This window comes from Salvelinus fontinalis, chromosome 11 (genome assembly GCF_029448725.1).
Source record: "Salvelinus fontinalis isolate EN_2023a chromosome 11, ASM2944872v1, whole genome shotgun sequence".
Classification (NCBI taxonomy): domain Eukaryota; kingdom Metazoa; phylum Chordata; class Actinopteri; order Salmoniformes; family Salmonidae; genus Salvelinus; species Salvelinus fontinalis.
In genome coordinates, this window is record NC_074675.1 from 41,907,714 (window position 1) to 41,920,611 (window position 12,898).

A 12,898-nucleotide genomic window follows, 5' to 3' on the forward strand; every position below is an offset into this window, starting at 1 on the left:
TTTTCATTATCTCCAGCACAATACCAGTGTCTACATATGTGAAAACGGCACATTTATACATTTTATAGAAAACAATATCAAGTAAAAAAGTTATGCCCGATGACATCATCAAAAGTTGAAACATTTAAAAACTCATTGCCTGTTTAGAAAATCGCAGTTTTCTTTAACTTTTAATGCTACCCTTTGATGTCAAAGAGAAGCATTTTTCGGGCCTTTCTTCGTATCTTTTTAACCACAGATCATAGAAACGCAGTGTTTTCACATATGTAGACACTGGTTTGGTGCTGGAGATGATGAATATGAGGTTGAAAAGTGTAGCCTTTTTCCGTTCAGAATGTTTGGCAGCCGAGAACCCGTAATCATACTATGTCCTTCCCTCACTTTTGCCAGCATTATATTACACAAGCCCCCTATGTTTTATGTCAACCACAAGCAAGACACTAGGGTAATAAAGTAGAGAGCTGCATTAGCCGACAGTCACCTAAAGGCAGTGCTTCTTATCTTCCTCTCTGCAGCGTTTAGCCAACACTAAAGCCCATACGTCGCGATTCATCAGCGCCAATCTCCCCTGCAACAAGTTCAAGAACCGCCTTGTGAACATAATGCCATACGAGTCCACGCGAGTGTGTCTTCAGCCAATCCGAGGGGTGGAGGGCTCCGACTACATCAATGCCAGTTTCATTGATGGATACAGGTGAGGAGAGCTTCTTTCAACATGTTGACCAATGTGGTTGAATCATTGAGGCTCATAGTAGTCCACTTCTACCTTATATTTTGTGATACTGATTATTTTTATATTGTTCCAGGCAACAGAAAGCCTATATTGCCACGCAAGGGCCGCTAGCGGAGACGACAGAGGACTTCTGGAGGATGCTCTGGGAGCATAACTCCACCATCGTAGTCATGCTAACGAAGCTCAGAGAAATGGGCAGGGTATGTTAAGCTAAACTATGTTGTTTCTGTGCACTCTGTTGGCCATGCTAACCAAATGTTGCTACAACTTTAACATGATAACATAACCGACAATAGATATAGAAATGAACTATGCGAACATGCTAAATAAATTGAATTCAGACCAACACTGGGCCATCGTAAACAGCATGTACAGCCACACTCTGCTGGAATTTCATTGTACCGTATGAGGTAATCTCACTCATGGGGTTTGTTTCTGTTGTTTTTCCCCCGCTGCAGGAAAAATGCCACCAGTATTGGCCAGCAGAGAGGTCGGCCAGGTACCAGTACTTTGTGGTGGACCCCATGGCTGAGTACAACATGCCCCAGTACATCCTGCGAGAGTTCAAAGTGACTGACGCCAGGGTAAGTACTATACTGTTGTACACCCGTCTTTTACTGTCCAAACGCTCACTGAGATTTGACAGTGCTATGAAGCGTTCCTGACTTTGTAGTTTTTGTCAAAATATATCAGATTCGTTGTTTATTGTGTGGAGTTTGGTCAAACGCATAAATCTGTCTACTTTGAAGTTTTTGTCTTTGAATAACTCTGCCTCTGTTTCATGATAAAAACTTGGCAGCACCCGCTACCATTTCTTTGAGCCATTTAATTTTAACGGTTCAGATTGAGACTTGGACTGACAGTTGGCCGACTCCTACTGACCGGGGTTTTTAACTGTGCAGTAGTCCTCAAGCCAACATCTGGGACCCACATCAAATAAGTTGTTTATACCGAACTGGAGGTTTTTAAATGAATATATGCATAAATATATTTGAGGGAATTATGACATGTGTCAAAGGTGTAAAAACAAATACGGCGCATGACAGCCTTGAGCCGCTGGGACTTAATTCCATCAAAGGCTTACACTGATAAATGGTGCAGGCTTCTCCTTTGTAGTGTGTGTTACACTGGAACCTCAATGGGATTGCTTCCCCTTATCAAAGGGATACAATATCACTTAAGTAATGCACACCCTGAAAGACAGCTTTTCAAGAGCCTGCCAAAACTCAGGCACATCAAAGGACTTAGCGTCTTTAGTATTCATATTTTAATACATTCAGGTGAAAATTACAGATATCTTTAGTAACAAACACCTGTCTCTGGTGCTTATAACTTTGTGCCTCGGGGCTCCCTGATTCGTTAATGACCGATATTGATATCTTCAATAGAAAAGCACACAAAAGCCAGCGTCATTACTGAGGCATATTGAGACTGTCCGTTTTCTTTTTTCCTCTACTATCTTCCTATGTGGCCTGTTTGTCAAGTGCTATCTATGTACAGGTTGTCTTGACTTCATCCTCTTGGCTTGACGTTCCATTCAAGTGAACACAATGTATTCTCTCTCCCTATTTGTCCAGGACGGACAGTCACGGACGGTAAGGCAGTTTCAGTTTACAGACTGGCCCGAGCAAGGTGTGCCAAAATCGGGAGAGGGCTTCATCGATTTTATTGGCCAAGTTCATAAAACAAAAGAACAGTTTGGCCAAGATGGGCCTATATCTGTCCATTGTAGGTAAGGAGCCACATTCAAAACAATGTTTTATATAATTTACAAACAGTTTATAATGATAAGCAAGTACAATAACAGACCACAACGTTTAATGGTATTTAAAAGATTTAGGTCAACTTGCAGTGGAAACAGTGGTGCTTAACTTTGATCTTACCCAGGATAAAAGATCAGAATAAAGATCTATCCAGACATTAAATTAGCTCCCAGACACCCCACAGCAGTCCTGTGAGATATCATGGCAAGTGGGGAACATTAATAAATGTACAGTCTCGTGAACAAAGACAAATACTGCAGTTAGTTTATAAATAGTCTAGATTGTGTTGTTTTGTCTAGACTGTTGTTTTGTCGAGGCTGTGTTTTGTCTGGTCATGTGTTGTTTTGTCTGGTCATGTGGTGTTTTGTCTAGACTGTGGTGTTTTGTCTGGTCATGTGGTGTTTTGTCTGGTCATGTGGTGTTGTCTGGTCATGTGGTGTTGTCTGGTCATGTGGTGTTCTCTGGTCGTGTGGTGTTTTGTCTGGTCATGTGTTGTTTTGTCTGGTCATGTGGTGTTTTGTCTGGTCATGTGTTGTTTTGTCTGGTCAGCTTGGAGGTTCTCAGACTGTTTATTTTCTGTCTGATTATCTTTTGATTGTTTCTCGCAGTGCGGGTGTGGGTAGGACCGGTGTCTTCATCACCCTCAGCATCGTATTAGAGCGGATGAGGTACGAGGGCGTGGTGGATATCTTCCAGACAGTGAAAATGCTCCGGACACAGAGACCGGCCATGGTGCAGACAGAGGTGAGATACCCTGTTTACCTGTACTTTCCACACCTCTCACCTTATGGAGGACAACCAAACATGATACATAACCTACCTACCTACCACACTATACACTAACTATACCAAACACTAGGAACACATTCCTAATATTGAGTTGCACCCCCCCCCCTTTTTGCACTCAAAACAGCCTCAATTCTTTGGAGCATGGACTCTACAAGGCTTTTAAAGTGTTCCAAAGGGATGATGGCACATTTTGACATCAATGCTTCCCATTGTTGTATCAAGTTTAGCTGCATGTCCTTTGGGTGGTGGACCATTCTAGATAGACACGGGAAACTGTTGAGCGTGAAAATCCCAAACCCCTGCCCCTGGCACCTACTACCATACCCCGTTTGAAGGCACTTACATTTTTTGTCTTGCCCATTCGCCCTCTGAATGGCACACATGCACAATCCATATCTCAAGGCTTAAAATTGTTTCTTTAACCCTTCATGTACCCTAATTGAAGTGGATTTAACAAGTGACATCAATAAGGGATCATAGCTTTCACCCGGTCAGCCTGTCATGGAAAAAACAGATGTCATTAATGTTTTGTACACTCAGTGTATACTCTTAACTATTAGGCAGGTAACAACCCACAGTTATTTATAAGTAGTACGTCTCAAAAATATTTACCATGTGCTGGGTTGAGCAAACAACCCACAGCACCACACACTTAGCATTTAAACGGAACACACAGGATTATCCTTGAATTGAAATGACTGCAGTTACCCAGCACAGTGAATTATCAACATAATCTGTGCACTTATCAGGTAGCTACTTCTCTACTGTTACATGGTGAAGTCAGCAGTCATATTGAGTCAGCAGTCATATTTCCTCTGTGTTTTCAAACCAAGACTGTGTATACAAATTGATGCTCATGAGATACAGAATTCCACTTGCCGTCTACAAAATATCCTTTGAATGGATGACAGGCAACTGTTTCCAAGATCTATAGAAAAGACACACAATAGCTTACAAGTGGCTCTCTGAAATTGCTTAAAAGCAGCAATCTTCTACTCTGTGGTGAATTAAGTACGTTTTTATTTATCTCATTTCTGAGCAGCGGCAAATGAAAATGTAAACATGGCAGACGGAGAAAGAGAGAATGATTGAGGCCATGGAAACTAAAGATCATACATATGGAGAGTGACAGAAAAGAAAGACAGCGAGACAGACAGATAAATAAATGAATAGGACCTGGTTGGAAAATGGTGACAAACATTTTGGACCAATGTCTAATTTTCTTTCTCTCCTTTGTCCTCAGGATCAATACCAGTTCTGTTACAGAGCTGGCTTGGAATACCTTGGAAGCTTTGACCACTATGCAACGTAAGAGTCCCTGTCCCGGAGGAAAAGCAGAAGGCCCTTGGACAACCCCAGCGAGCCTCTCTTCTGAGCCATAATTTCCTGCTTGAGAAAGTACTTCTTAACTCCTAACTAAAGACTCAATTTAGGCCTAGATTCAATCAGATCAAGTGTTACCCGGCGATAGCAGACCCCCGCATAGCAGATGTTCTGGCGGTGTCGGAGGTGGAACTGCGTTGGAGCAGTCAAAGCGGTGAGCAGCTGCTCTTGCGATAATTGTCACGAAGCCACACCCACCCCACTCGCATTAGAAGTTCAGAGCGAGAAAGTGTAGGCTATATAGACATAATTACACTCAAATAGAAAAATCATTAAAGTAAATAATGAGGGTTTCTATCATCATAATGGTGTAGATTCCATCTTACATTCCAGTGTTCCAACTTGTAAACAAGGCTGCATTGGAATTCTGTTAATGCGACTCCATGCAGCCCATGGCAATGCCCACTTTAGGTGTAATGCCGGGAGCCACTTGTGGATTTGACAGCTCTAACGCAGTTCCACCTCCAACACCGTCAAAACAACCACTACACGGATGTCGGCTAAAGCGGATCTGATTGAATAGAGCCCTAAGTGTTAGATGTGAGACACAAAAATTTCAAAAAATTCATAAAGATTATTCCTGGAGGACCAAGTGTTTCCCAAAACCCATGGAACTCATCCTGACACGGGAAACAGAGAGGGAATCCTGACTGTTGAAGCATCTTATGGAATAATTTTTTTTCTGTTGCTTCAAGGATTCGTCTTGGGTTAAAAAAACTGAAAGAAACACAGACAAAATAATAACACAACGTACTATTACATCGACAAGTAATGCATCATATTACGAACCACAAGAGAGAGAAATGGAGGCACACAGAATGGCTTAAAACTTGATGCACATTGTAAAGAGACATTTCTGTCCCACAATCAAACTACACAGAGACATCTATCCATTGAAAAAGAAGACACCAGTGCTTGGTCCACTATGAAAAAAATACCCCGTTTCCTGTCGCAACGTTCATCATTTAAAGAATTGGGGGGAAAGGGGGAATGTTTAAAGATATATGAAACAAATAAAACCTATTGATTTAGTTTTTTAGTACTTTATTATACAGTTGATATGTGCTTTATTTTAAACTGTGTGAAATTTGATTTCCTTTTTTTAACAAAACGTATCACTCGACAAAGTGAATCAAACAAAGTATTTGCGTAATCGTTCACTTTTCTCTTCCGAGTTGTATTTTTTTAAGCTGTAGAACTGTTCTAATGTATGCACCGTCATGCAGAGAAAGTCTTTGCTCTTTTAGTTTTTCTTGCAAATTTTGGGGGTTTGTTTGTCTCAATATGTGCAGTCCTGTATTCACACTACCAAATGTTGACTTTGCTACAGGGTTTTTTAGTTTTGTCTTATTTGTCCAATATCGGATACACAATAACTTACTTACACACTCATGCGATAAACTGGGGCTTTGTGGAATCAACAGGGATGAGCAAAGTATGAAGTTGCTGCTACCGATTATCTTAGTTCTTCCATGTTAGAATGAAGGTAAAAGATGAGCACCTGATGGATAAGATACGTTATATATACGTATTTATGGTATATAGAAGATGACAGATATGAATGATATATTAATTATAATATGATCATAACCTATAACATATGTATACTGAAATAAAGTACATATATAAAACGAATGGATTGTATATGAAAGCTTCCACAATGAGATGTCTATACTTTGGGGGAAATGAAGAGATTTTTCACTGGAATGCACATCAGTAGGACAAAACGTATTCTGATTCAGTGCATATTTTCTCGTGCAATAAATAGGTGTATTATGAATAGGGTTCATATGGATACTTTGTTAGTCGTGACGTTGTTGTTGTGGTGAGGCATGTAGGTGGGGAACGTGTCACTCGACGTATCACCAGTGCATTTAGATACGCTCATAAAGTTTGTAGCTCCATAGCAGGGGGTCGCTTAGACTAAGTCAATGTTCCATACACTAGGACAAGGTACAAAGACGTCACGTTCTTCTTGAGGTGTTCAAACGCTCAACAGCGTAACATGTTTTCATTTTGCATTTAGAGTGCCTTATATTTCTGTCTGTTTTTTTTATAACCTTCATTTCACACATTATTGTAATATTTGAGTAGTCCATACATATAGTACATATAACTGTATATTTAATTTTTATCTTAAGTATTCATTTGTTACATAATATGAAATTATATATGCAAATGCGTACATGGCAAGGCTTTCTATTTTCAGTTTCTGTGGCCTTCTTGTGGCTCAGTGAAAATCATTTTTTTTTTAAATAGTAGAGCATTCAATGGGAAGGAGACCGATGTTTACCCCCCCTTTCGTATTGTCTTTTTGTACTCATTTCAAGTTCTTAAATCTAAAAAGATCCAGCACTTAATTGGGATAGATGTATATTTAAAGAGAGGCAACCAGTCAATGTGCATTTTAAACAAACTAGGACTATTAAGAATGTTAGGAGAATTAAGGGAGTCAAAGCCAAATGCCTGTTGTCGACAAAGACATGTATCATGGGACAAGTAGTGGAGTCCATGAGCTTTTACTGACCTTAACAGTGAAAAGCACTTTCTCTATTTCCAATGAGTCAAACGGACTCCAGCAAACGGACACAGTGTACAGTATATAGACACTCAGCCAAAGGGTCCCTTCACTATGCCTTAGGCTGGAAAGTATTAGACTGATACCTGTACTTGCAATTATAAACAGTTGCAGAAATATACAAACTGTTGGACCAGTTAGTGTTACAAATCTGACAGTACTTAATTGTGTTTTACGTCTGCTAGTGCGGAAGATGTACAGTACCAGTTGGAGTTTGGACACACCTACTCATTCAAGGTTTTTCTTTATTTATATTATTTTCGACATTGTAGAATAGTAGTGAAGACATCAACACTATGAAATAACACACATGGAATCATGTAGTATCCCCAAAATTGTTAAACAAATCAATATAGATTTTAGATTCTTCAAAGTAGCCACCCTTTGCCTTGATGACAGCTTTGCACACGCTTGACATTCTCTTAACCAGCTTCACCTGGAATGCTTTTCCAACAGTCTTGAAGTTCCCACATATGCTGAGCACTTGTTGGCTGCTTTTCCTTCACTCTGCGGTCCAACTCATCCCAAACCATCTCAATTAGGTTGAGGTCGGGTGATTGTGGAGGCCAGGTCATCGGATGCAGGACTACATCACTCTCATTCTTGTTTAAATAGCCCTTACACAGCCTGGAGGTGTGTTAGGTCATTGTCCTGTTAAAAAATTTATTATAGTCCCACTAAGCTCAAGCCAGATGAGATGGTGTATCGCTACAGAATGCTGTGGTAGCCATGCTGGTTAAGTGTGCCTTGAATTCTAAACAAATCACAGACAGTGTCACCAGCAAAGCACCATCACACCTACTCCTCCATGCTTCACGGTGGGAACCACACATGCAGAGATCATCCGTTCACCTACTCTGTGTCTCACAAAGACACAGCTGTTGGAACTAAAAATCTCAAATTTGGACTCATCAGACCAAAGGACAGATTTACACCGGTCTAATGTTCATTGCTCATGATTCTTGGCCCAGGCAAGTCTCTTCTTCTAGTTGGTGTCCTTTAGTAGTAGTTTCTTTGCAGCAATTCGAACATGAAGGCATGATTCACACAGACTCCTCTGAATAGTTGATATTGAGATGTGTCTGTTTCTTGAACTCTGTGAAGCATTTATTTGGGCTGCAATTTCTGTGGTTGGTAACTCTAATGAATGTATCCTCTGCAGCAGAGGTAACTCTGGGTCTTCCTTTCCTGTGGCGGTAGAGACAGGTTCATCATAGCGCTTGATGGTTTTTGCGACTGCACTTGAAGAAACTTTCAAAGTCCTTGAAATGTTTTCTCTTTGCTTATTTGAGCTGTTCATGCCATAATATGGACTTGGTCTTTTACCATATAGGTCTATCTTCTGTATGCCACTTCTACCTTGTCAATCACAACTGATTGGCTCAAACACATTAAGAAGGAAAGAAATTCCACAAATGAACTTTTAATAAGGCACACCTGTTAATTGAAATGCATTCCAGGTGACTACCTCATGAAGCTGGTTGAGAGAATGGTTGAGTGTGCAAAGTTGTCATCAAGGCAAAGAGTGGCTACTTTAAAGAGTTTATTTTACACTTTTTTGGTTACTAGATGAGTCCATATGTGTTATTTCATAGATTGTATTCAGTATTTTTTCAAAAATGTAGAAAATAGTAAAAATATAGAAAAACCCTGGAATGAGTTGGTGTATCCAAACTTTTAATTACGTTTTTTGGGTTGAGGAAACAACATATAATTTTCACCCCACATTTATTTGACCCTCGCGCTCTTTGATGGCTTTGTGGATGTGCATTCCAGGTGCTTTCTTTCCCTTTTTATTTCAAGCAGCTAAATTGTTTAGTTCAAAAAAAATATTAGTTGCTTTTTTTCAACTCTTCTGTCATAACCGTATAAAAGTGCTATTATTATTTAACCTTGATGCCATATTTTATGTACTTAGTTCAGCAGTCTGTGCACATTAACTGATCCACAACTTTAATTTTGTTTTCTCATCTTGATTTTTTAATTTCAATTATGCATGGTGAAACATTGCAGAATGGCCGCAGCCGGCCTAATAGGAAGAATTGCACTTTCTTTATCTTTGTACTATGCACTGCCCTATTGATTCTGAACCCAATAATATATTACTTGAACCCATCTGTAAGAATCTCCTTCAACGTTCACTTTGTGTGTATGTAAATAACACATAAAAAGGATCGACTTTGAAAAAGACAAAAAAAAAGTTTGTGGCAAAAAAAGCATCCGTGATTATTCCAGAAGACAACTTTCAGAAATTTGTCCCAACCATCTGTTATTAACTAACGTGGCTTCGCCATTCAAGCTTGGAGTGTCATTACAGAAATAAACGTTGTGTTCTCTTTGCTCTCTCTATCTATCTCTCGTCTGGATGCATAGACAGAAATTAATTCATGAAATTGTAAAAAAAAAAAAGGCTTGTTAAAAGAATCATACAATTACCTCTTATTAGTTGTAAGTGTAAACTGTTTTTTTTCTGAATGAAAGGAGTGCTTTTTATTTTCTTAATTAGGTTACATTGGTGGCGAAAGAAGTCTGTATGAAAATCAGTTCTTTGCTGACACAAGTTCCATTTGTTATAAATGAATTCTATTAAAAAAGTCAGTGTTATGCACCATGGTCTTATTTTTTTCCTTCTATCGCACATTGACTTTGAAAGACTGATGAAAGTCATTTTACCTGTCAGTGTCACATATTATATCCAGAGTTTTCCTGTCAAAAGAAAAAGGGGCCTCATCATGCTATAATTTTTATTGTGCAGTTAACTCTGTCAGTGACACATTAGCTGAAACCTGGGTTTCAATTGTACATCTACCCATGACCACCATTGGAAATTGGAAGGAACAAGGGAGACAATTTAAATTGTAATCCAAGACACACTATACAAAGCTTGTGATGGCCAGGTTTCATAAGTTGCAATAGCATTTCATTTCAGCTGATGAATTGCCTGTTTTGTTAGAAATAGATATAGGGAAGTAGTTAGGCCATCGCTGGACAGTCCATTTCCACTATGCTATCCCAATCGATAGGGGTAGCGGTAGCTGGAGCAGATGTTCGGAGTTGATTAACAAGGAGTGATCTTCCCTTTTCCCCTCCCCTTTTTGTGTCACAAAGTGTAATGAATTCACACACCAGAACAATAGGCGGACACAGCCCACACAGTAGGTGGCGGCATGCACCTCTAACGAATCAGTGTGGTGTCAGGAAAACAACCTCTCACTCAACGTCAACAAAACAAAGGAGATGATCGTGGACTTCAGGAAACAGCAGAGGGCGCATCCCGGTATCCACATCGATAGGACAGCAGTGGAGAAGGTGGAAAGTTTTAAGTTCCTCGGCATACACATCACGGACAAACTGAAATGGTCCACCCACACAGACAGTGACAGTGTCACCTAAAACCCTCACAAACTTTTACAGATGCACAATCGAGAGAGTCCTGTCGGGCTATATCACCGCCTGGTACGGCTACTGCACCGCCCACAATGGCAAGGCTCTCCAGAGGGTGGTGCGATCTGCACAACGCATCACCGGATGAAAACTACTGCCCTCCAGGACACCTACAGCACCTGATGTCACAGGAAGGCCAAAAAGATCATCAAGGACAACAACCACCCGAGCCACTGCCTGTTCACCCCGCTACCAATCCAGAAGGCGAGGTCAGTACAGGTGCATCAAATCTGGGACCGACAGACTGAAAAACAGCTTCTATCTCATCAGACTGTTAACAGGCATCACTAACACAGAGAGGCTGCTGCCTACATACAGACTTGAAATCACTGGCCACTTCAATAAATGGATCACTAGTCACTTTAATAATGCTACTTTAATAATGTTTACATATCTTGCATCACTCATCTCATATCTATATACTGTATTTTATACCATCTATTGCATCTTGCCTATGCCACTCTGTCATTGCTCATCCATATATGTATATGTATATATTCTTATTCCATTCCTTTACTAAGATTTGTGTGTATTTGGTAGTTGTGGAATTGTTACATTACTTGTTTGATATTGCTGCACTGTCGGAACTAGAAGCACAAGCATTTCACTACACTTGCAATAACATTTGCTAACCATGTGTATGTGACCAATAACTTTTGATTTGATTTGAATGTTTGCGGACCACGATAATACTATAGATGAAGAAGATTGACTGGTTATTGCTGATCGAGTAGCCTCCCCGACCCAGCAGGGTTTTCCCACATGTAGGTGAATCCTTTTCATTTGGTATGCCTTTCTATTTTCCTTTTGTATGTTATTACTTTGTCACCATCTGAACATCAATGACCCTGGACCCTTCCCACTGGGCACAGACATAAATTCAACGTCCTATTCCACGTTGGTTCAAAGTAATTGAATTGAAATGACGTGGAAACAACGCTAAATCAACAGTGTGTGCCCAGTGGGCGGTGAGTATGCTGTCTCCCCTAGGGACATACACACAACACCCACTGTGCTTCAGACTCCACTTGTTTTTTAATATAAAGTTAGCTGCTTTGATGTTTCAGAAGCACCATGGGGTAAATAGGCCTATAGACACCTAACATATTACAATCTTACAGCAAAGAAGCAGAATGGCATGAGAAGTAACTATTTCCAAATACTGAAGTTCTATTTGAGAATTCACTTCAGCTAATGATCCTCTACAGTGAGGGATTGATTTCTGTGATTTTTTTTAATGATAAAATTGCTTTTGGTGTATGAAGGGAAACTTACCTCAGCCACTATTCATGTGTACCACCCATCTGAGTGATATTGCGACACTGCATTAGTTATAGTTACTCCCTCCATTTAAGGTACAGTGGTTCCTCCTTTAAAAGTCGTGAGCTTGTATTGCGGGACTTAGAGGTAGCCAGAGTCACGGCTTCATTGCTCCAGACCACCACAAGGGGGTGTTAGAGCACTCTTTATGCATTTGGGTCCCAAGGTTTTTATATGACCAATCATATCGAGTGGTTCCAATGATGAATTTTGATGCCAGCCACCCTTGCCTTGTGGCATTTTGTCAGCCATCAACAAAGATGTCTGACAAAACATTACGGTGGACCAGATGTAAGTTGTTATAACATCATAACGAGTCAAGCAAAACATTTACAATTGAGAGGAATATGTTAGTTAATGTAAAGACAAACGTTTGTGCATATTTTTTTTGTCATAAAGTTTACAAAAATGTTACAATTTTTTTTTACAAAAATTGCTATTTAGCAAGTTATCTGACTAGCTAACATTAGCCAGCTAGCTAGTGTTAGGAGAATGAATTTGTAATTCGTGTTGTTTAATGTTTTAGGGACTCCTGAGAGTACCAGAAAACCAGGATGTCGTCTTGTGAAACATTGGATGTAAAGAATCTAGCTAGCTAAAGCATTTATTCAAGATCTCAGAGCGAGTGACGTCACCGATTGAAACGCTATTAGCGCGCACCCCGCTAACTAGCTAGCCATTTCACACCGGTTACACCCGACTTGAAAAAAATCTGAATATACACATTGCGAGATATTTGGCGAAATAGACAGACATGCCGATATTTCCCCCATAGGAACCAATGGGAAGACCGCAGTTCCAATATTATTTTTGTTGTTTACATTTTGTTGTTTACATTTTAACTATAAAACAAAGTGAGCAGGTCTCATTGCCATTAATAGCGAAGCA

At 39.9% G+C, this 12,898-nt stretch overlaps 1 protein-coding gene across 48 annotated transcripts in view; it reads left to right on the plus strand.

Moving 5' to 3' along the window:
* LOC129866077 (receptor-type tyrosine-protein phosphatase delta-like) overlaps positions 1-9,854 on the plus strand; it is a 170,366-nt gene extending 160,512 nt beyond the window's left edge. For all 48 annotated transcript variants that reach the window (XM_055939191.1, XM_055939205.1, XM_055939193.1 and 45 more), the window contains 6 exons: positions 516-694; positions 807-933; positions 1,192-1,317; positions 2,311-2,465; positions 3,105-3,240; positions 4,529-9,854. In XM_055939191.1, the coding sequence (XP_055795166.1) occupies positions 516-694; positions 807-933; positions 1,192-1,317; positions 2,311-2,465; positions 3,105-3,240; positions 4,529-4,597 (792 nt within the window). In that variant the 3' untranslated portion in view covers positions 4,598-9,854. The remainder of the gene's footprint in view (positions 1-515; positions 695-806; positions 934-1,191; positions 1,318-2,310; positions 2,466-3,104; positions 3,241-4,528) is intronic.
* Positions 9,855-12,898: the final 3,044 nt, after the last annotated feature.